Raw genomic sequence first — 19,663 nt, forward strand, 5'->3', positions numbered from 1 at the left:
ACGAAAGGGACGCGACGCGGACGTGATTAGTGGCGGGCCCAATGGAAGTTCATTGTCCAGTGGCTACGCGAGGCGGGAAGCACGCTGTCAATGATTGGATCGGATAGCGAAACGGCTTGCTGTGACACGAGACCCAGAAGCTCGACAAAGCGCAGGTCACTTCTTGGCGCGCTGCTCCACTTTGGACCCCTATCCAAGCTGGTCAGGAGTCTGTCCCTGTTGCGGCTCCGAAACTCCCTTGATCGACGCGGGCTTTGGAGACGTCCGCCGAGTGCCGACCCGGAGACACCTGGCCGAGCGCATGCCGTCCGAGTGGCCGGTGATGCTCCAGACTTTGTTGAACTAAAATAAGTGTTCAATGGTACGATGTAGAAATATTTTCTATATATCTACATCCACAGCTTCCTCCATATAGTCATACTGGTCCCAGATGCCTGAAGTCGAAGACTCCATGAACTTGACTTGTTAACTCAATTCCCTCACCTTCTTCTCATCCATCACTGACAGACTTGCCAGGAGAAGGGCACATGTCATTTTCTTCACTGCCGATTCAGAGCCCTACAACGACCCGTGTCTCTGCTTGGCCTGTATTTCCATCTCTTCAAACCGAGAGAGTCATCATGGCCATGTCAGAGGTACCACGGTCTATCATCCGCAGTCAACTGGTTTTCGAGAAAACTATGACTCAGCCTTCCTCTGTTCTTTGTTGTTGTAGAGATGGAGAGGGCATCAGGTGCAACCCTTCCGCCGATGTGGCCACGTATTCCAGCCGAAACAACGTCCCCATCCGAACTTGAAGGCTCCGGGCGTGGGGTGAGTATTACACATATCATATCTTGGAGGAGTGGGGGCTGTGTAGGTGGTTGAAGCGCCGCTAGTGCTTCTGGTGATTGTGCCTTGCTGGTGGAAGTCGAACTGCGAGGGCCATTGGCAGGCTTCCTTGCGGTAATGGGCAGTATTCCGACAGAGTGCGGGCGATAATCGCCGAAAAAGACTGACCGTTGACCAGGCATACCTCCGGTATATCGGAGTCAACGAGCAAACTGTCCGAAACTGCGGCGGTGGCTGCCATCTGGAGTGAATCAGAGGGCGAGTCACTCGCAACTCGTCCCATTTACGCGCGGCTAGGTGTGCGCGTGGGGTTGTTCGACTTCGCTGTCATCCCAAGTGTCTTCCTTGTTCGCTCCGTTGTATCCCACGCACTCTGGTTATCAGGGGCAAGCTGTGGTCACGTCAGTTGAGATCGCTGCTCTTCCCTACTGGCCTACTTTAAACCCTCCTCTTTTCCCACAACCGGCCGCCTCTCCCTCTCTCAAACATCTCTCCCACAACACATCAACATCCACCTCTAACCCACTTGATCAGCCTTCTCAAACAATCTACAGCATCTTCTCTTGCTCTCTTCGCTTTCTTGCCCTCTCGATCTTGCCTCAACACTCTCCTGCGCCATCATTCTCGTCAAAAATGACCGACAAAATGAGTGACAACGTCGCTCCGGCGAAAGTCTCGTCCTCGAGAAAGAATACATCGCATGCCGCTGAGTCTGGCGACAACTCTTCCACAAACCAGAACACCACCGACAATTCCACCGTCAACGACGGGCAACAGAACCCTCCAGCGCCGCCCATGGCTTTCCAAGGTCCCCCGCCTCTCGAGGAGCTCGCCAGCCACGCAACTCGCATCCACCGGGACTGGAACCCCAAGTATGGTCGGGTTCAGAAGTGCGACTGGTGCAACGGTCGCTCCGTTGGCACTCTCCAGGTCTGCTCCGCATGCTCCCTCCGCATGTGCGAGGACTGCGCTCGGCAGCGGAAGTGGCACACCAACCGCAGCCACTTCATCGATGCGGACGCCTGTGACTGGTCCCTCAAGAAAGCAGCCAACAACCGTGGCTCCAAGCGTCCTGCTCCGGCCGCCTCCAGCGCTGAGCCATCAACCCCAGCGCCGCGTCGTCGCAAGCTGAACATGGCGACTGAGTCGCGCCAAGACGATGATGATGATGACGCCTCCATTGACGACGCCGCCAGCTTCCTCAATTCTGGCCCCGGCCGCCGTCGGTTTCCCGCGCCTGCCAATGTTCGCCATCAACCTGATGAAGCTCTTCCTAATCCATCAGCTGCCCGCGACGTCCATAGACAGGAGTCTCTCCCTCATCGCCAGGCCCCTCACAACCCCGCTCAGCATGGCACACTAGAGCCGACCACGGCAGCCCCCAGAGCCCGCCCGAGTGTCCGACAGGCAGCTGCTAGGGTCATGCTGAGCCTGAACGGAACTGCTCGGCATTCCTCTCGCGGTCGCTTTGGTGACGATGGTGATGGGTACGATGAAGAGCATGAGGACGAGGAGCAGGACGGTGAAGGCGATGTTTACAAGAAAAAGGGGCACGCCGAGCAAGTAAACGACCCGCTCCTTCGCCGCGGCAACCAACGCGAGCAAGGCACCGCTGGTCGCCCACTTAGCCACGTTCGCACTGGCCGCGAGCACACGTCTTCCCCTTTGGTCGGCGAAGACTTGAGTCGTCAGCCCTTGGCTCACCGGCCTGCCCCTACAGCCGCAGACATCGAGCACGACCGCATCATCCTGAACATCTACGATTGGGTGTACGGGAACCGCCCCAACCTCGACCCTCGGCGTGCGCGCACCCAGATTCCGGACCACTGGGCCGGTAACTGGCAGACCATGGCTCCTCAATATGGCCGGGAGGGAAGCCCTTCTGTGTACAATTCGTACCCTGCACCTCAGTACCCGGCCCCTGGCTATGGCCAGTTCCCTTCGCACGCGCCTGCTCCCCCCGGCTACCCGCCCCATGGCTACCACGAATATCAGGGGGTAAGTTGTTCTTCTCATCCTAGCCCCCCTTAACTATGGCCGCGATCCCATCGTCCACGGCTCGGCGCTCACCTTGGTGTCTTGGCGTCTATCTCCGGGTCTCGGCGTCCGTGACAGCAAACCGCGGCCAGTCTCGCGAGAATTACATCTGAACTAACCCGTCGTATTCCATCCAGTACGCGCACTACCAATGTTACGGCGCCGGAGGCCCCTGTCCCCCCAGAGCACGCTCAAACCCGGCCTACCACCCCTACAACGAACACAACCAGGCCGAGATGGAGCACGCCCGTCAAGACAGCACGACGCTGGACGAGATGATCAACGCCTGGACGTACCACCCCTTGCTGCTGCGTCTGATGAATCACGAGAACCGCCGGGTCTACGCCATCGGCCTGCTGTGGGACGTCCTGGAGGTGCGGCGCACGCGTGTTTTTATCCGGGACGACTCACAGACGGTGCGATGGTTCATCAACGAGCGTGATCGCCAGTTCCGGATTCAGCACTCGGCGGCCTACAACTCCCAGCATGGCCAGTACCAGTTCCGGGCTCCGACTCCGGTCCTGATTAAGGGCCACACGCCTTTTGCTCAATTCCCTACTCCGGCTCCTCAGGGCCAGTGGGATGAGGTGACTGGTCATGGCAACCATGCCATTGATGCTTGTCGTGCGGAGTCTGCTGGTGAGGATGATGCTCGTTCTGAGAACCGCAGCGTCGTGATGGTTGAGGAGGGTGAGGAGGTGGTTGAGGAGTGAATGTTTTCGTGCACTCACTTCGCACCCCCATCGTGTATATTCACCATTCGAGAACAGCCCGGCACAAAGCTTCGCTGGACAGTGACAGCGAGTTGGAGTCTTTCCGAGGATGGAATATCAGGCGAAAGGAATATCGGCATTCGCGAAAGAGATCCTTGATTCAACGTCTTGCGTCCAGCATTGTATCGGCAATGGTCTTTTTTTTTTTTTTTACAGCGATTCTTTCTCTTCGGGCTTTTATTCCTCTGCACCTTCTCGGGTTGGGGACACCTCTTGCTCACTATCAGGAGCATCGGACTTTGGGCTTTCGGCATCGATACTCACCGGCAGGTACTTGCCTATCTGCCCTCTTTTGACGTCGAAAGGCTGACATTTCCACCGGTGCTACTCATTTGGTCTTTACGGAAGGAGAGAAGCCTAGGGGAAAAGAAGGCGGAGTGTTACGGGAGAAAGGCATTGATGCCAGCTGTCGTGTTGCTGGAGACATGTCAGACATTGTTCTGCTTGCAGAGGCTGAGGGAAACAACTGCTGGTCGCCCCGTTCACCTTTCATTTCTTTTCTTTCTGCATGTAGAATAAGCTTCTCGCAGCAGCTGTATTGTATGAACCACCATCAAAAAGCACGCCTCCTGCATGTCATAGTGAAGCCTGTCGTGTCTGGTGCCGCAAGGATCCAAAAAGTCAGCAAAGAACTAGGTGCTCGGAGGGTGTGTCAGGGAGTTGGTCCGCTCTGTGCTTTTTTCTGCTCTTACATTAAGTTAGGAATCAGGGCCACTTGAAATCAATAACCGGAGCATATACCATTCCTTCATTGTAAACAGTTTAAGTGTTTGTCAATTAGACCGGCTTTCCCCGGCAGGGATGGTATTCTACAGATCTATACCTACAAGTAGCAATGCAACACTGGTTCTGTCTATGCCGGAACGCCAGCCCAACAATGAAGTTCAAGCCACTTGCGAGGTACCCTTCCTCTTCTCGTCTTTACCAGAGATGGCTTCCATCAGCATATCCTTTTCCTCGCCCAAAATCATCTCCAGGAGCTTATCCCTTTCGGCGCTCTTCTGCACCAATTCCCAAAAAGCCCCCGTGCCATCAACCTCCGCACCGGTCTCGCTCTGCAATGTGCTCTCATGGCCATCGCGCTCGGGAGAATCCTCATTCGCATTGTTATTCCTGGCGACCCGCTGCGCATCCGCGGCCGCCCGCGTCAGGCCCGCCAGCAGAAGCTCCCTCGGAGTCCCCATCTCGGCGACACGGCCCTTCTCCAGCACGAGCAGCTGATCGAAATCAGCAACTGTCGACAGCCGGTGGGCAATAACCAGCACAGTGCACCCGTTCGCCGCGAATTCTTTGCGCAGCGACTCTTGGATGTTGCTGTCGGTGCCGCGATCCACCGCGCTGGTGGCCTCGTCCAGCACAACAATCTTGGGCCGCTTGAGGAGGGCCCGGGCAAGGCAGACAAGCTGGCGCTGGCCCTGTGACAGGTTGGCGCCTCCCGTGCTGACGGGCGTTGAGAGGTTCGTGAAGATGTTGGAGCTGTCTTGGGCAAGCTGCGGCCCGCGCTCGGCTTCAGTCGATGCCTGTGTGGCTGTCTCCGAGTCCATGATAGGGAGAACAGCTGAGGCCGAGGTGCTTGCGGTAGCATCGTCGGTGTAAAAGGGGACAACCGGAGGCTCAAAGTCCTCAACGGTCTCAATCAGATGGACACGCTTCAGTGACTCCAGCAATTCGCAGTCGTCCATGGTGCCCTCGATATCAAGGTTCGAGCGAAGGGTGCCCCTGCAAACTCGCGTTAGCAAACGGTACGAAGCCTTTAAAGCAAAGGTCTGGAAAAGGAGTCAGTGGTTTGCTTACGAGAAGAGAAAAGGGTCCTGCGGAATAATCGCAAGCCTACTCCGCAGCTGAGACAACTTCAGCGTCGAGATGTCCACGTCGTCTATACGTACGAAACCCTCCACAGGCTCGAGCAAGCGGAAGAAAACCGCGGCCAAAGTTGACTTTCCTGCACCCGTCCGGCCGATGATGCCAATTCGTTCACCAGCCCCCACGTTGAAATTGAGACTCTTCAAAACCGGTGGGAGATCCGCCGCATAGCGGACCGTCAGGTTGCCCACCTCAATCCTCCCTTCTGTCGGCCACGCGGCCGGGGCGTCCTTACCGCCGTCAGGCTCGGTCTCGATCTCGGCATACTCCAGAACTCGTTCGCAAGCGTTGAATCCCAGCTCCACCGACGTCATGGACTGGAGAAGCGATGTCAGGGCGCTGGTATACCGCAAGGCAAAAGCCAAGCTGAAGCCGGCCAAGGCAGCATCGACGCGGCTGAAGGCCACGGCGTTGGCGACCACACTGACGAACAAGGCCCCGAGCACCCCCATTCGGAAAGCCATCCAGCGACTCGACAGCTCCAGCATCCACGACGCCTTGGAGCTGTTGTCGATGAGTCCGTACATGCGATTCATATAGAACCTGGTACGATCAAACGCACGGATGGTGGACAGGCCGGAAAGGACGGAGCTGAACTGGTCGTAGATGGGTGAGTGGGAGACTGAGTTGATCCGCTTGACCTCGCGGGCAGCCCTGATGTATTCACGCGCAACACGCATGTAGAGGACGAAGAGAAATACGCCAAAGAAGATCACGTAGACCGACACAGACAGGCTATGGCCACTGGTTAGCCACGCAAATGCCACGAGACAATTAGGACATGCGGATGTACCTTGAGGATATGATGACAACCAGAAAGATGAGGTTCCGAAGAAAAGAGAAGGTCTGGCTGGACAGGCGCCTGTCGACCGCGAAAGTGTCGGTCGTGAAACGATTGAGGATGCGGCCTGCCGGGACGGTATCTATCCAGCGCAAGGGGGCCCTGAGGATAGCACGCGTCATGCGCTGGAACAGCTCCGTGGAGGCCCTCAAGCCGATGAAGAAAATGGTCAAGACCCGGGTCACCTGAACCAGGAGCATGACAAATTCGATAACAACGTACGCGGTCAACCCTAGGTTAAGAAGTCAGCCAGAGCAAAGACAGAGAGCACATTGGCGGGTGCTGGCAAGGTTAAAGCGGGACATGAACGGCGGGGGCTAGAACTCACAGAAGAAGACGCCGTGCTCGGAGCCTGAAGCTTTGTGCGAAACGAACCCATCTGTATACGCCAGAGAGTTGATGATTCGCGCTGTTTGCGAAGCAAAGTGAGCCGTCTCAGATGCCGCCTGCTGCGACAGCTCCTTCAAGCTCCAGGCTCGGGCAACGGTCAGGGCGTGAGTGACGAGAAGGATCGATATTCCAACGAGCCAAGCGATCACGCCACCGCTGGCCTTGAAATAGGCCTTGTAGACCCTCCATTTGACATGTCCCGACTCTCTTCGCTCCTCGTCTTTTGTGGCTTTGTTCGACGTAACCGGAGCAGAAGGGCCGTCTCTGGTATCTGCTGCGGATTTTGCCGGCGGTCCGGATGATGTATCCTGCTCAGCTTCCTCCACCATGACGGCTTTCGCCCCTATTTGGGGTAAGAGCTCAGCAGACTCAACCTCACCACTGCGGAGGCAGACCAGATAGCTCGCATAAGGCATAACAAGCTCGGCATGATGAGTGGCCAGGATGCGAGTCCTTCCTCGAGCAAGCTCTCCAGTGAGTGCTCTGTCGACTATCAGCCGGCCGACATGCGCGTCCACCGCGCTCAGGACGTCGTCGAGCACAAGAATGCCTGCACGGGAGTACAGAGCCCGAGCGAGGGCTACGCGCCAACGCTGGCCGCCGGAGAGAGTAACGCCCTTAGGTCCGACTTCTGTCTCGTCGCTATCGACCAGAAGCTCAATATCTTTCTCCAAAGCGCAGGCTTCGATGACCTTGCGGTATCGGTCTTCGACGAAAGGAAGACCGAATAAGATGTTCTCCTTCACAGTACCGCCCTCAATCCACGGTGTCTGCGAGACAAACGCAGTCAATTGTGGGATGATCCATTCGGGCTTAGGGATGTACTTGGGGTTGTCATCGAACTCGGGAAGCCGGGGCATGCGAACGGAACCCGCCAGAATCTTAACCTCGCCAAGGAGCGCCGCGAGCAAAAGGCTCTTCCCTGAGCCCGTCTTTCCAGTGATGACGCTAAGCTTGCCGATGGGGAAGTCGAGGGTCGCGTCTCTAAGCATTGAGTGAAATTCCCGCCGTTCTTGTTCTCCATCCCCTTCAGACTTGTCGGTGTCCTGAATCCTTGGCCACGCCACAGTGGCATTGTCAAAGGCGATGGCATCGGCCGGTTCTGCCACGGGCTCCTTGTCCGACTGGTTAAAGTACTTCTCTAGCCTCACGGCGCTGGTCCATGCCTCAAGCAAGTACATTTGCAAAAGGGGCAGGAGTGAGACGGCCTCGTCGAGCTGGTCGAAGAGACCGAGCGACGTGAAAATAATGGAGGCCCGAATGTGCGTGCCGTTTTGCCAGACGTAGATGGAGAAGGTAACGCTCGCGAGCAGCAGTGGGCCAAGATTGACGCAGAAGACCACTAGACACTGCCAGAGAGCAACCTTCCAGTATTGCCTAAGCTCTTCGTTACGAGATGCCAGTATCTTGGTTTCCCAGTGTTGCTCGAGTGCCGAGTATCTGATCTGACGCATGCCTTGCAGCGCCTCTGTCAAGAGATGGGCCTTCCCATCACGGAACTTCATCAGGCCGAAATGCAGCTTGGTGTACCTTCTCGACAGCATCGAACTTATGGGGACCATCAGAGACCCGGCGGCCAGGCCGCACACCACGGGCATCCAGCCCATCAAACTGACGGCAAAGCCGCCTGCAAGTATGAGCTTGAAGATGGCCATGGGAAAATTATTATTGTAGGAGCAAAAAATGGTTACTCGGCCACTGCAGAGGAGTTAAAAACAGAAGAGAGCGGACTATTTGAATGTAAAGCATACCTATCGAGCTTCATGTGGTTGATCACCGACTGCCGGGTCTTGGGTTTCTTGCCTTTCGCACTACCATTCTGCTCTCTGCTTGTTTCCCTGACCGTGTCATTCGGGCCGTCCTGACTGGCTGGATTGCTGCTCTTATCCGCATCCTGGCCAGGAGGAGCCGTCTCGTACTGTTTGAGAGCCTTGGAAAATACGAGGGACTGCAGAAGTGCGTTCACTGGGATCTCAAGCCGGCTGGCAGTGATCCACTTGAGCCAGTTGTTGACCCCAACTTGAAGAACCTGGCTCAGCAGCAAGCCAAAAACCCAAATAAACACGGTCGGGTCTGAGGATTTGCGCTGCTGGCTCCGCTCGATCCTGGACAAGAAGTTGTATAGGACAACCTGTGGAAACAGTGCCAGGAGGGCAATGAAGAGCGTCAATGTCCACTGTAGCGCGAGCTCCCCAGCATGAGCTTTGATGAGCTGTTTCCAGAGGGGGCCCTTGGCGTGCCTCCCGAGGAACTTGGCCTGGAGATTTCTCGATCGGGTGGCAAAGTCGAGATTCGGAATGTCTTGGACTTTCATCTGTCTCTCCTCGGTGATGTTGAAGATACCCCGGTTCCAGGTGAAAGTGAACCTGGACAATAGGGAAAGGGTATGTTGCTGGTCAACGAGCCTGGCATTGTCGTAGACGTCCGGACGGCGGGGAAATGCTGCAAAACCACACGTCGCAGTCATGGCCGAGACAAATTGAAGAAGATAGAGACCTCCCAGCGCCGTTGCCGTCGTGTCTCTTTCCGGGCCGTGGAGTGAAGTGAGGGCTTCGTATCCATGGCGAAGGGCGACAGAAACACCAACCAGCAACGACGACAGGAGGCCAAAGATTGTCAACGGGAACTTTCCTCTGTGTTGATGTTTGGAAGGGAGCACAGCACACTGCAAGCACAAGAAGACCTGTTGACAGGTTAGCCAAGCACCCATATTTCGAGGCGGTGAGAGACAGATGAGATTGTCCTACCCAGCACGCTGGCTCCGTCCAAGCGACCAACTCATTGATGACATTGGTGTCGTGGGCGCCTTTCAGGAGCGAGATCCTAGCAGCAATGGATGCCCCCAGACCGATAATCGTGCAGAGCCACGCAGTGACCCTGGGTCGGGTGTCCGTGTAGGCCCGGATCGAGTCCTCGGTGGCGATTCCATCGCGATCTTCATAGGTGCCTTCGTCTCCGCCAAATTGAATGTACCCTCCTCTGAAGTGCCTGCTCGTCTTCCAGGAATGAACCAGCGTAGGCACCGTGAGCAGGGCCACTGTAGCCACTGCAGTGAGGCCAACAAGTTGATTCAAGAAATCGAAATCTGGCATGTTGGCGGCTGTTGATGAGACTTGTCTTGGCAGTGGTTGTGAGGCGGAGATGAAGTGACAACCCTATTGTTAGGGTCCTGAAAGTGGTGATGGCTTCGACAACCTCTTGTCGTGCATCGCAGTGAATACTTGGTGTTGTGTGAATCAAGTGTTGATGTGAAGCTGAGAAATACATTGGAACACTCATTTCATGGTTTAAAAACAAAAGTCGGTGCAAGAACAGGAGGATGTTGGTGCGAAATACAGTGCAGGAGCCATGTCTCACGGTGTCACAGTTCCGGGGGATATGCCTCGAGGTGGGAATATGTTAGGGGCTCTAAAAGTATATGTCTTTACCTTATGCTGAAAGTAGACGCATTTTGGCCATTAGTTTCCACGTAAGCTTCGCGTTCACAGCTCATATCTTTGTTGTCCCTACACATAGTGGCCATTGTCTTCTAATACAGGTCCTGGACCCAGGTCGTCCTACACGGTGTGCCAAGCAAAATTACACATCCAGTCCTGGCTACCAATGGCGCTAAGAGCAACTTCTGCATTTCTTGCCAATGTCGTTTCCATTGTCTGTCTCTTGCTTCTGCTTCTGGAATTCACATGGGTGACGACAATCCTCATATGACCTCTGTTGACCCATCGGCATGCCTCTTTATCCGTTAACTACTGACGAAGCTGCCGCCGTTGCAATGAATCGTCTGCCCACAGACCGAGGAGCTGTCCGGTGAGGCTAGGAAGACAACACAGGCTGCAATCTCGCTCGGTTCTGATGCCGGCTCGTCAGCCCACAGTTCCCTATTTTGTTCAGCAGCTGCAAAGGACGTGGAAATACATACGAGATGGCCGCCCCATGGGGCTGGTGAACTGCTTCTGCGCGCTCTCCGGCATTGTCGAGGGGATCAAGGGTGTCCACACCGGACCGGGCGCGATGGAGTTGACCCTGATGCCCTTGCCAATCTGCTGGTTGTGCAGGCCGCGTGTGAAGGAGATTATGGCACCCTTGGTTGACGTGTAGTCCAGGAGATCCGGCCGGCCGATGTATGCATTGATGCTGGCGTTGTTGATGATGGTGCTGCCCCGCTTCATGTGCGGCAGGGAATACTTGGCCATGAAGAAGTAGGGGTGGATGTTGGTGTTGAAGGTATTCAGCCACTGATCCCTATTCCATACCGTTAGCATTCCTTATCGAGCTGGCTGCTTGTGCCCGTATCATCCCGTCTTACTCGGAGAGGTCCTTAATATCTTCCACCACCATCTGGTAAGCCGCGTTGTTGAAGAGGATGTCGATCTTGCCGCTGAACACACGGACTGCCTCGTCGACCACCTTCTTGCAGTTTGCCTGGTCTCTCAGGTCCGTGGGCACAAGGTAACATTGCTGTCCATACTGCTCCACCCTTTTCTTGGTCTCCTGGGCGTCGTCTTCCTCCTCGGGTAGATAGGCAATGAGGGAGTCTGCGCCTTCCATGGCGAAGAGAATGGCAGTTGCACGCCCAATGCCCGAGTCACCGCCCGTAATGATGGCCTTCTTCCCCTTCAGCTTCCCGGCGGGCTTATACTTTTGGCTCTTGCCATCGTCGGTTGGAATTTCGTCAAACAGTGGTTGGGGTTTGGGCATGTGGCTCTCCTTGCCCGGAAACTCTTGGCTGGAGACCGGAATCTCATGGCCTGTTGTTATCAGTCAACATGCTGGTGATCCTTTAGTTGAATCATTGCTCTGCTTACCACTCTCGAACTGAGCCTTGGACGACATATTGGACTGCTTTCAGGTGCAATGGTTTGTTTGAGTGAAGACGTCGAGAACACTGGTTCCTGGAACTGAGGTTGTTCGACTGATGATCTTATTTATCTTTCCGATATTCTACTAGCAGTGGGAGCTATGACATCGCTTTCCCGGTTCAGGAAGAGCTGTGTAAGTCAATGACGACATTAGCAACAGCTGCTGTGAGACCCGCCTTCCTCTTCTGGATTTGGCGATCATCAAACACTTACACTTATTTCCAGTCCCAATCGCTGTGAGCCAATGTCAAATCAGCGGCCGTTCTCAACAAAGCTGGGTATTATTGGGTGAAGAGGCCAAGAACATCACGAACGACATCAAGCTTGGCCAATCGACCCAACTCGCGCCCTCGCTCCACCTACGTGCCTGTGTCCATCACCGTCCCTGCACCTCGGTACCCAGGCCTTGTACGCTGCGGTTCACGCATTGGGTCCATGAGGCCAGTTCCATGTGCTTCTACAATGTAACCGGACATGTGTGCACACAACACAATTGCTGGCCCCCTTTCCGGCACTCCCCATCATACACGACCGCGTAACTAACACCCGGCCAACCCAGAGCCAGGGCAGACCGCGCTCGTTGTTGCAGTAAGGGCAACGCATGTCCAGTTCAGCAACACCCGGTTCGCTCTGAGGTAGCCGTAACGTAAGAATACTCAGAGTGTTGCAGACTTATCGTGTACACGTGTAGGCTGAGACTGGAAGCGGAGCATAACCGGGGGAGGAAGACTTCGGCACATTACCGAAATGTTCGACATGGTTGACCGTTCCAGACGTCTTATGACGCCGGCCAGTCCATGATCTAGTTCCCGTCGCGACGCCATGTCTTGTCGCCCAAGTGGTTGAAGCAACCGATGCTTCCATTGTAATTGTAGATGGTTGTGTCTGTGTTGGTCTTATCAGCATATATGAGCTGACTTGACCAGACCTGGAAGGGGGTCCCATACTCAGATCAAGGGACGATGTAGCCTCGTTCTCGTCCGGGTCGATGCATTTGCAGGAGAGCACCAGAGTCTCCATCTCGAAGTCGATGCCGCAGTTGGTGCAGCTCGTCGAGTAATTGCCGCTTAGAAGAGAAGACATCAGCGAAGAAGCCCCAACTGTAGGATACAACAAGCTCACTTCTCGTAAGGTATCAGCTGGCCACCATTGTTGCCCACGCAATAGTCCAGATCGATCCTACCGAAACATGCGGTCAGCCATGAACAAGGGAAAGGATGGGTTAGAGCAAGAGGCGTACCAGGAGTAGTTGTAACCGAAGATGGCAGTCATATCGTTGCGACAGAAGGCTCCCAGCCAGTGGTCGCCCGTTAGGTTCACACCACGATACGCGCAATAATCAACGAAGCTCTGAATTTCAACTGCTTCTTCGGAACGCACCGAAGTCAGGGCGAAACCCGCCAGAGCAGCGGAAACGACAGTCCGGGTGAGAGATCTCATTTCGATTTCCTTGCGCGGCTGGAAAACGAAGGATATGGATCTAGAGGAGAGTGCAGAGCGTTGCCGTGCTGCAGGTTCGCTTTCCTGGATTATCGTGGAGCGGTGTGAAAGATGGCGATCGAGAAGTATGGCAAGGAAGGAGCGGACTGGGAAACCTCAGGCAGAGTTGATCTTTGCGGGTGCTTCCATTTGAACTTGACGGTCATTACACTCCGCCTGGCGGTTTGCCTGTTTGACGGAAGGACTGAATCAGATACAGGATCCAGGTTTGGAAGGCTTGAGGCTGGAAATAAGCTCAAAGGGCACGATCCCCCTCTAAGATCGATACAGTGAGAACTCCGTTTTCTAAGTCTTTAGGTTTAATAGGTGGACGTGAGGGGAGCAGCCGAGTCTTTGAAGTGAGCACTTGCTTTTCTGTTGCCTTTTTGTGACGTGTAGTACGCAACTACAGACGCATGGAGAACGCCGGTTCAGAACCTCATGCGTCACGATACAGATTCAGGGACCACAGATCAAGGTTGGGCCCGTTTCCTGCGGCACATCCCAGGTTACTACTTACTGTTAGCGAGCCTCTCTTGGAAGAGTACGACCATCGAATTTTACAGTACTACAGTCTACAGCATCTACCCAGTATCTCCGGATTCCTGGTCCAATATCAACAGATTTCCCCTATCATCATAGCTAACACGGCCTTCGTCCACGGCCATCCACAGATCATCACGGAGGGGTTCCCGCTCACCTGTCAGGGGATCCCACTCCCAGCCCTCCCTCATCCTGTCGACATATTAGCCCACGCCTACGGCCTCGATGTCCGGTCTCAAACCGAAACCTCGGAGTGTGAGGACAAGCCGGGTCCTCGCTTGATTTTTGCCCCGCAAGATACACAGAAAGAAAATGATGGGATAAGTGAAAGACGTACCACATCCATTGCAAACACGCCCGCAACTCCTTGTCCCGGGGCAGAACACGCATCCACTCCGGCTGGAACCCAGGCAGGCTGCCCTTCCCCGTCCAGTGCCTCGACCGGCCCAGCAGCTCGTCTCTGCAGAAGATGCGCCATGAGTCCAGCGCGTACGGCCCCTGAGTGAGATGCCCAATCTCCCACGCACACCCGATCGCCCTGTCTCGTGCATCCGCCACAGCGTCCACCATGGGACAGACCCTGTCGAAGGCATCCAACGCACAGACGCCGCCATCCTCAGGACCAAACTCCTCGCCCGCCCTTACATGACGCCCGTCCCCAGGCTGCGGATAGTTCTTGATTCCGTACCGGACCTCCCTTGTTGGCGGCTTCTTTAGCCACAGGCGGGCGTACTTTTGTATGGCCGCACACCGCACAGCTGACAAGCCCAGGGGATGGATCAGGGTGATGATCTCGGCCGGGTCCGCGGCCGCGAGTGCTTCGGGGAGGGGAAAACGCTCCATCAGCTGACGGAAAACTGGGATGGCTGCCTTGCCGGTGGTGCGGATCAGAAACGTGACGGCGATGAGGAGGGAGAAGGGGTCGTCGGCCAGCTCCTCCTGGATCAAGCCGAAGCGGTCGGCGGAGAGAGGGGGAACTGGGAGGCTGGAGACGGTGCCTCGCGGTGGACGCAGTTTCTTTCTCGTCGATGGCGGAGTTGGTCCTGCGTTTGACTGGCTTGCTCGTGTCGGTGTCGATGCGCCAAAGAAAGGCGACTTTGATCCTCCCGTGGCTCTGACTGCTCTTTCAGTATCCCTCGGTGCCCCAAGGTGCTCGGAGTCAGCTCCGTCTGATGTAGTCGACTCCTTCGTAAATAGACATGATGAGATTTCTTTGGTTGCAGCAGAGACTTCTTCTTCGGCAGAGTGGAATCCCGGCGCGATATCCTGGGCCTCCTGGACAAAGACGCAGCCCAGGTCCCCGTCGGTCTTATCGTCCTGTATGCCTTCCGTGATGTGGATATCCTGGCAGCTTCCCGGGCATCGAGGGGCAGACGGCGAATGGTCCTCCTGGCTTCGTCGCCTCCGTCCGACTGTCTCGCTCGTGTTACCATCCTCCTCCCAAAAGTGAGAAACGCCGTTTCCTGGCGCTCTTTTCCTCGCCACCCCCGGTTTGTGAATCCCCTTCCTTTTTTTGTCCCTCGCCGTACAACCGGCGCTCCAGGCATCCTGACCCTGGAGAACCGCGTCAAGAAACGGCACCAGACTCGCCTCGCCCCGCGAGCCATCATCTGGTTGGTTCCACTCCCCATGCTTCGCACGGAGCGCCAGGGCGCACTGAAACAACATATCCCACTCCTCGACCCCTCGCATGAGACTCAGCTCCCGTAGCGCATTGATCTCAGCTTGCGGTGCCTGGCCAGAGGCAACCAGGGAGCCGAGAAATTTCTTGATATCCTCATCCGGAATGTCGAAGCCGTAGAGTAGATCATCCGCTGGCTGCTGGCAGGTTGTGGTGGGATATGACATCTTGTCTACCCCATGTAATTGGGTTGTGCAGACTCTAACAGGAAGGCGGGTGTTGTGCAACAAGCAGGCGCATCATGGAATGGTTGGACAAAAAAGAGAGCAAATGTCGGCTTGGTTGTCTGTGAGTCGGAATAGGCAAGCAGTTAGATTGGGGGGAGATTCGCAAATGGGTACAGTACCATGGGTTGCAATGTTAAGGTAAGTTATGTTTCGGACACAGAATGGCGGGTGACTGGCCGGTGCTGGAATAGGCCGTGGTCAAACAAGGCATGGGACTGGAATCAAAGGTTTCTGAACAAGAAGGAAAAAAAGTCTAGATTGGGACTGACACATTTGATTTACACTCCTCAACCCCGGATCTACCCGACCTGTAACGAAACCTCCCGTCGCTCGAAAAGCTTCCCGAACCTTCCTTTTCGTCTACGTCACATAGAGAAATGTGGTGGAGCCTCGCAGTATATGGTACATACAAAGAAAGGTCAAGCTTGTGTTGTTGTTCTAGCTTGTCCTGTCATTTTAGTAACGACGGGGGGCGCTGGTGTCCTTGGGCGGGTCATATTTGACTTGTCTCGACTTGAGCCATGCCCACTTGTACCGCTTGACCCAGACGCTCACGGCGAACAGAACCGATGTAACAACCAAAACCTTCATGCCCATGCGCTTCCGGTCGTCCATCTCGGGCTCGGCGGCCCAGTTGAGGAACTCGGTGACGTCCTTGGCCATCTGCGAGGTCGAAGCGGGAGTGCCATCCTCGTACTCGACCAGGCCATCGTAGAGGACACGGGCCATGGCGATACCAGTACCGGGGAAGTACGGGTTGAAATTCAGGCCGGCGCCGACCTGGGCACCGGCAGGGGGCTCATCAGGGTAACCGGTCAGGAGGCTGAAGATGTAGTCGCAGCCGCCGTGACGGGCCTTGACCATCAAGCTGAGGTCGGGAGGGAGGGCACCGTTGTTGGCGAAGCGGGCCGCCTCATCGTTCTTGTAGGGGGCCGGGAGGTAGTCGGACAGCTTGCCGGGACGCTTCTCGATCTCGCCCTGCTCGTTGGGCTCGCTGTCGTACTCGTTCTCCTCGGCCAGCGCCTTGGCCTCGTCCACCGTCAGGATGCTGCCGACGAGGGCGCGGTACGGCACTCTGCTGAGCGAGTGGCAAGAGGAGCAGACCTCCCGGTAGACCTGGAAGCCTCTCCGGAGACTGCAAGGAAAAGCCTTTGTGAGCCATGCACATACACACATGACAGTGAGGTGGGACGGTTAAGCTTACGCCTGGTGGTCAAAGGTCTTGAACCACTGCTGGTGAACCCAGGGGTAGTGAGTGGGGTGCAGCCTATCTCGACAGTGAGCATTTGTCTTCCCTCTCGTCTAGTTTCCCCTCGACGGCGTGGTTGGCCGAATATGCCGCAACACTGTCGGTACGGCCTCGGTCCACGGCAAGGGTAGGCCAAACATCGGTAGCGCAACTCACCCTTCCTCGGCTGGCGTTGCGGCGTCGGCGGTAGGTCCGTAGAGATGGTAGTACCAGGCAATTGAGCCGGCGGCGAGGGCAGTAGAGGCGGCGGCAGCGATGTTCAACCGGAGCGGCAATTCGGCGGTGGACCCGGAGCTCGAGGAAGACGCGGCGCGCTGGTGGACACGGACAGTTAGCTCCTTGGAGTGCACAAGAGGCTTTTTCGATGCCGGGCTGGAGTGGACGGTCGGGGGTGTGGGCGCAATTGAGTGATAAGCGGGGTGTCGCTGTTGTCGATGCGATCATGCGATGGGGACGGCGACGAACATACCTTTGAGATCTGCACGGCGCCATTTCTCAGGCCGGCAAATGCGCGCGTCGAGCGCAGGCAGGACCTCGCCAGCATGGTCGGCACACCTTACGGATCTTAGAGAGCGTGTCGTGGGTCGGATTTGACAAGGCAGTTCGCTGCCACCGTCGGTGATGTGAGGTAGCAGGCTCAAGCTGGGTGCGATTGAAGCAGTCAGGTTTCTCAAAATCGGGATTCTTAGGAACTCTGGCCCTCTCATTGGTTGAACCTCGAGCTCTGCTCCAGTGCTCAGGGCCGTTGTTTTTCCGCCAAGCTCTGAAAGGTGTGGGGACTCGGGTGACTTGCCCCAAGCGGCTCCAACCTCACTCGGCTTCTTCGCCCATTGAATTGTGCGTAATTTACAACATACAAACATGTTTCATTACAGCTACATTGCTTCACTGTCCTTGAAGGACCGGGTCATACCCACCCTCGGAAGATACCTGTCATGGGAACAATCAGCGATGTACTTGGGGAGACTCTACGGCCTCTGAAACGAATTGCGAACTGCCACGGCGAGACCCTTGCAGGACAAAACACCCCTTTTCCAATTCCCAGATGCCCATAACGCCGATTTTTGGACGATATCTATGTACAGCTTGACGTGGACCCCACCGTTCATGTGTGGCTAGGCACTGCCATTTTGGCTCAGCACTTCTCTCCGTTTCTTCACAGCATTGGCGAGGACATCGAGGACCTGGACCGTGTCCTCCCACCCGATGCAGGCGTCGGTGATGCTGACGCCGTACTTGAGGCCCTCCTTGCCCTCCTTTGGGACCTTCTGGTTGCCTGTCTGCATGTTAGCACGACACCGAAAAGCAGGAGCCGGGGCGTGTCACTCACCCTCGTTGATGTTGCTCTCAATCATGACGCCCATGATGGCCTCCTCGCCTTTCTCGATTTGCTCTGCCAACGTGGCGGCGACTTTGGGCTGGTTTTTGTGGTTCTTCAGAGAGTTACCGTGGCTGCAGTCGACCATGAGCCGCTGGCGCAACCCGGCTTTTTGCAGAGCAGCCTTGGCCTCTGCAATGCTCTGGGCGTCGTAGTTTGTGCCCCGGGTGCCGCCGCGCAGGATCACGAAGCAGTCCTCGTTGCCAACGGTGCCAACGATGGCGACCACACCAGGCTTGGTGACGGACAGGAAGTGATGGGGGTGCTTGACAGCCCCAATGGCATCGACAGCGACCGTGAGACTCCCATCGGTGCCGTTCTTGAAGCCCACCGGGAAGCTCAACCCGCTGGCCAGCTCGCGGTGCAGCTGGCTCTCGGTTGTCCTCGCACCGACAGCGCCAACGCTGAGCAGATCGGCCAAGAACTGCGGGCTGATGGTATCCAGCATCTCGCTGGCGATGGGCATGCCCTTGGAGGTGAGGTCGACGAACATCTGCCTGCTCAACCGCAGACCCTTGTTGATCTTGAAGCTGTTGTCGATATCCGGGTCGTTGATCAAGCCCTTCCACCCCACAGTCGTGCGCGGCTTCTCGAGGTAAGAGCGCATGATGATCAGCAGCTCGTCCTTGTGCTTCTCCTTCTCCTTTAGCAACAAGTCGCAATACTCGAGCGCGGCTTGCGGGTCATGGATAGAGCAGGGCCCAATCACCACCAATAGCCTCTGCTTCTCGTCGACCCCATTGACAACGGCGACGGCCTCCTCGCGGCCCTGAAGGACGGTCCGCTTCGACTCGGGCGTCTGGGGGATTTCGTGCTGCAGCAGGTCGGGTGGTGTCAGGGGGTTGTAGCCGCGAACTGGTCCATATTGTTAATGCCCACGGTGGTGGCCTGGGGCGGCGAAGCGGCCACTTACTCCTCCAGTCTTCACTCTCGGCCTTGTTGCCGACATTCTTGTTTTCAATGTAGAATGTCTGTATTCCGGTAAATCAGTCGGTCTAGTCCAAGCGATCGCAGAGAGAAGCGGCTCAATCCGAGCGTGCTGGGCACGACTTACAGACATGGTGGCGGTATTCTCAGCTAAGGAAGCAAGATTTCAACCCAATGAGTGTATAAACAGCGAATGTCGACCCGCGCCAAAACGAATATGCCAGCAGAATCAAGATGGTGAACGGACTTATTTGTTCAATAACTTTTTTTTCGCTGATGGCGGTCAGGTTGGGAGCAAACTATCGATCGGTACAGTGAGTTTGAGGGGCAAACATGTGGCATGACTCAATGTGGGGCAGCCATCAGAAAGAAACGCCATGTTAAGCTTCATTGATGCTTCAAACCGGCCATCAACAAGCTGCCAAGGGAGAGATGTCTCGGTATGCGCTCGACCAATAGGCCGGCCAGCAGCACGGGAGACAAGTGTGATAAACCAGTCGGTACCATTGGCCCTCGCCCACATTGGGCCAAAATAGAGCTTGAAAGAACGGGACGTGCCTGGCTCGCCCACGTGTCCGAGTTCGG

General features: G+C 55.9%; 7 protein-coding genes across 7 annotated transcripts; 1 reads left to right on the forward strand and 6 right to left on the reverse strand.

The window, feature by feature from the left end:
• Nucleotides 1-1,476: 1,476 nt before the first annotated feature.
• N657DRAFT_676057 (uncharacterized protein) lies at nucleotides 1,477-3,581 on the forward strand (the record flags this gene model as incomplete). The annotated part of the gene is made up of 2 exons (XM_062795868.1): nucleotides 1,477-2,829; nucleotides 3,006-3,581. The coding sequence occupies 2 exons, from the start codon at nucleotides 1,477-1,479 to the stop codon at nucleotides 3,579-3,581; spliced, it is 1,929 nt and encodes a 642-aa protein (XP_062652014.1).
• Nucleotides 3,582-4,395: 814 nt separating this feature from the next.
• N657DRAFT_585013 (P-loop containing nucleoside triphosphate hydrolase protein) lies at nucleotides 4,396-9,983 on the reverse strand. The gene is made up of 6 exons (XM_062789775.1): nucleotides 9,483-9,983; nucleotides 8,487-9,418; nucleotides 6,674-8,433; nucleotides 6,298-6,577; nucleotides 5,436-6,239; nucleotides 4,396-5,360 (listed from the first exon to the last, which is right to left on the reverse strand). Exons 1-6 carry the CDS (start codon nucleotides 9,825-9,827, stop codon nucleotides 4,526-4,528), a joined length of 4,956 nt encoding a protein of 1,651 aa, XP_062652015.1. The 5' UTR covers nucleotides 9,828-9,983; the 3' UTR covers nucleotides 4,396-4,525.
• A 240-nt stretch (nucleotides 9,984-10,223) lies between these two features.
• On the reverse strand, nucleotides 10,224-11,680 carry N657DRAFT_585017 (dehydrogenase-like protein). The gene is made up of 4 exons (XM_062789776.1): nucleotides 11,541-11,680; nucleotides 11,042-11,483; nucleotides 10,655-10,977; nucleotides 10,224-10,584 (listed from the first exon to the last, which is right to left on the reverse strand). The coding sequence occupies exons 1-4, from the start codon at nucleotides 11,566-11,568 to the stop codon at nucleotides 10,478-10,480; spliced, it is 900 nt and encodes a 299-aa protein (XP_062652016.1). The 5' UTR covers nucleotides 11,569-11,680; the 3' UTR covers nucleotides 10,224-10,477.
• Nucleotides 11,681-12,417: 737 nt separating this feature from the next.
• Nucleotides 12,418-12,941, reverse strand: N657DRAFT_557370 (Cyanovirin-N; the record flags this gene model as incomplete). The annotated part of the gene is made up of 4 exons (XM_062787957.1): nucleotides 12,418-12,479; nucleotides 12,542-12,660; nucleotides 12,717-12,773; nucleotides 12,835-12,941. Coding segments are annotated over 4 exons (345 nt in total), but the record flags the coding sequence as incomplete, so codon positions are not given.
• A 571-nt stretch (nucleotides 12,942-13,512) lies between these two features.
• On the reverse strand, nucleotides 13,513-15,740 carry N657DRAFT_667555 (DNA glycosylase; the record flags this gene model as incomplete). The annotated part of the gene is made up of 3 exons (XM_062795410.1): nucleotides 13,954-15,740; nucleotides 13,774-13,808; nucleotides 13,513-13,565 (listed from the first exon to the last, which is right to left on the reverse strand). The coding sequence occupies exons 1-3, from the start codon at nucleotides 15,462-15,464 to the stop codon at nucleotides 13,513-13,515; spliced, it is 1,599 nt and encodes a 532-aa protein (XP_062652018.1). The 5' UTR covers nucleotides 15,465-15,740.
• Nucleotides 15,741-15,844: 104 nt separating this feature from the next.
• N657DRAFT_638678 (uncharacterized protein) lies at nucleotides 15,845-17,357 on the reverse strand. Its single transcript, XM_062791641.1, has 4 exons — nucleotides 17,243-17,357; nucleotides 16,930-17,087; nucleotides 16,729-16,791; nucleotides 15,845-16,659 (listed from the first exon to the last, which is right to left on the reverse strand). Exons 1-4 carry the CDS (start codon nucleotides 17,315-17,317, stop codon nucleotides 15,981-15,983), a joined length of 975 nt encoding a protein of 324 aa, XP_062652019.1. The 5' UTR covers nucleotides 17,318-17,357; the 3' UTR covers nucleotides 15,845-15,980.
• A 422-nt stretch (nucleotides 17,358-17,779) lies between these two features.
• N657DRAFT_9781 (3-deoxy-7-phosphoheptulonate synthase) lies at nucleotides 17,780-19,338 on the reverse strand. Its single transcript, XM_062797617.1, has 4 exons — nucleotides 19,206-19,338; nucleotides 19,065-19,122; nucleotides 18,104-19,006; nucleotides 17,780-18,049 (listed from the first exon to the last, which is right to left on the reverse strand). The coding sequence occupies exons 1-4, from the start codon at nucleotides 19,209-19,211 to the stop codon at nucleotides 17,889-17,891; spliced, it is 1,128 nt and encodes a 375-aa protein (XP_062652020.1). The 5' UTR covers nucleotides 19,212-19,338; the 3' UTR covers nucleotides 17,780-17,888.
• Between the last annotated feature and the right edge of the window lie 325 nt (nucleotides 19,339-19,663).

The sequence above is a fragment of the Parathielavia appendiculata genome (genome assembly GCF_033297405.1).
Source record: "Parathielavia appendiculata strain CBS 731.68 unplaced genomic scaffold N657scaffold_1, whole genome shotgun sequence".
Classification (NCBI taxonomy): Eukaryota; Fungi; Ascomycota; class Sordariomycetes; order Sordariales; family Chaetomiaceae; genus Parathielavia; species Parathielavia appendiculata.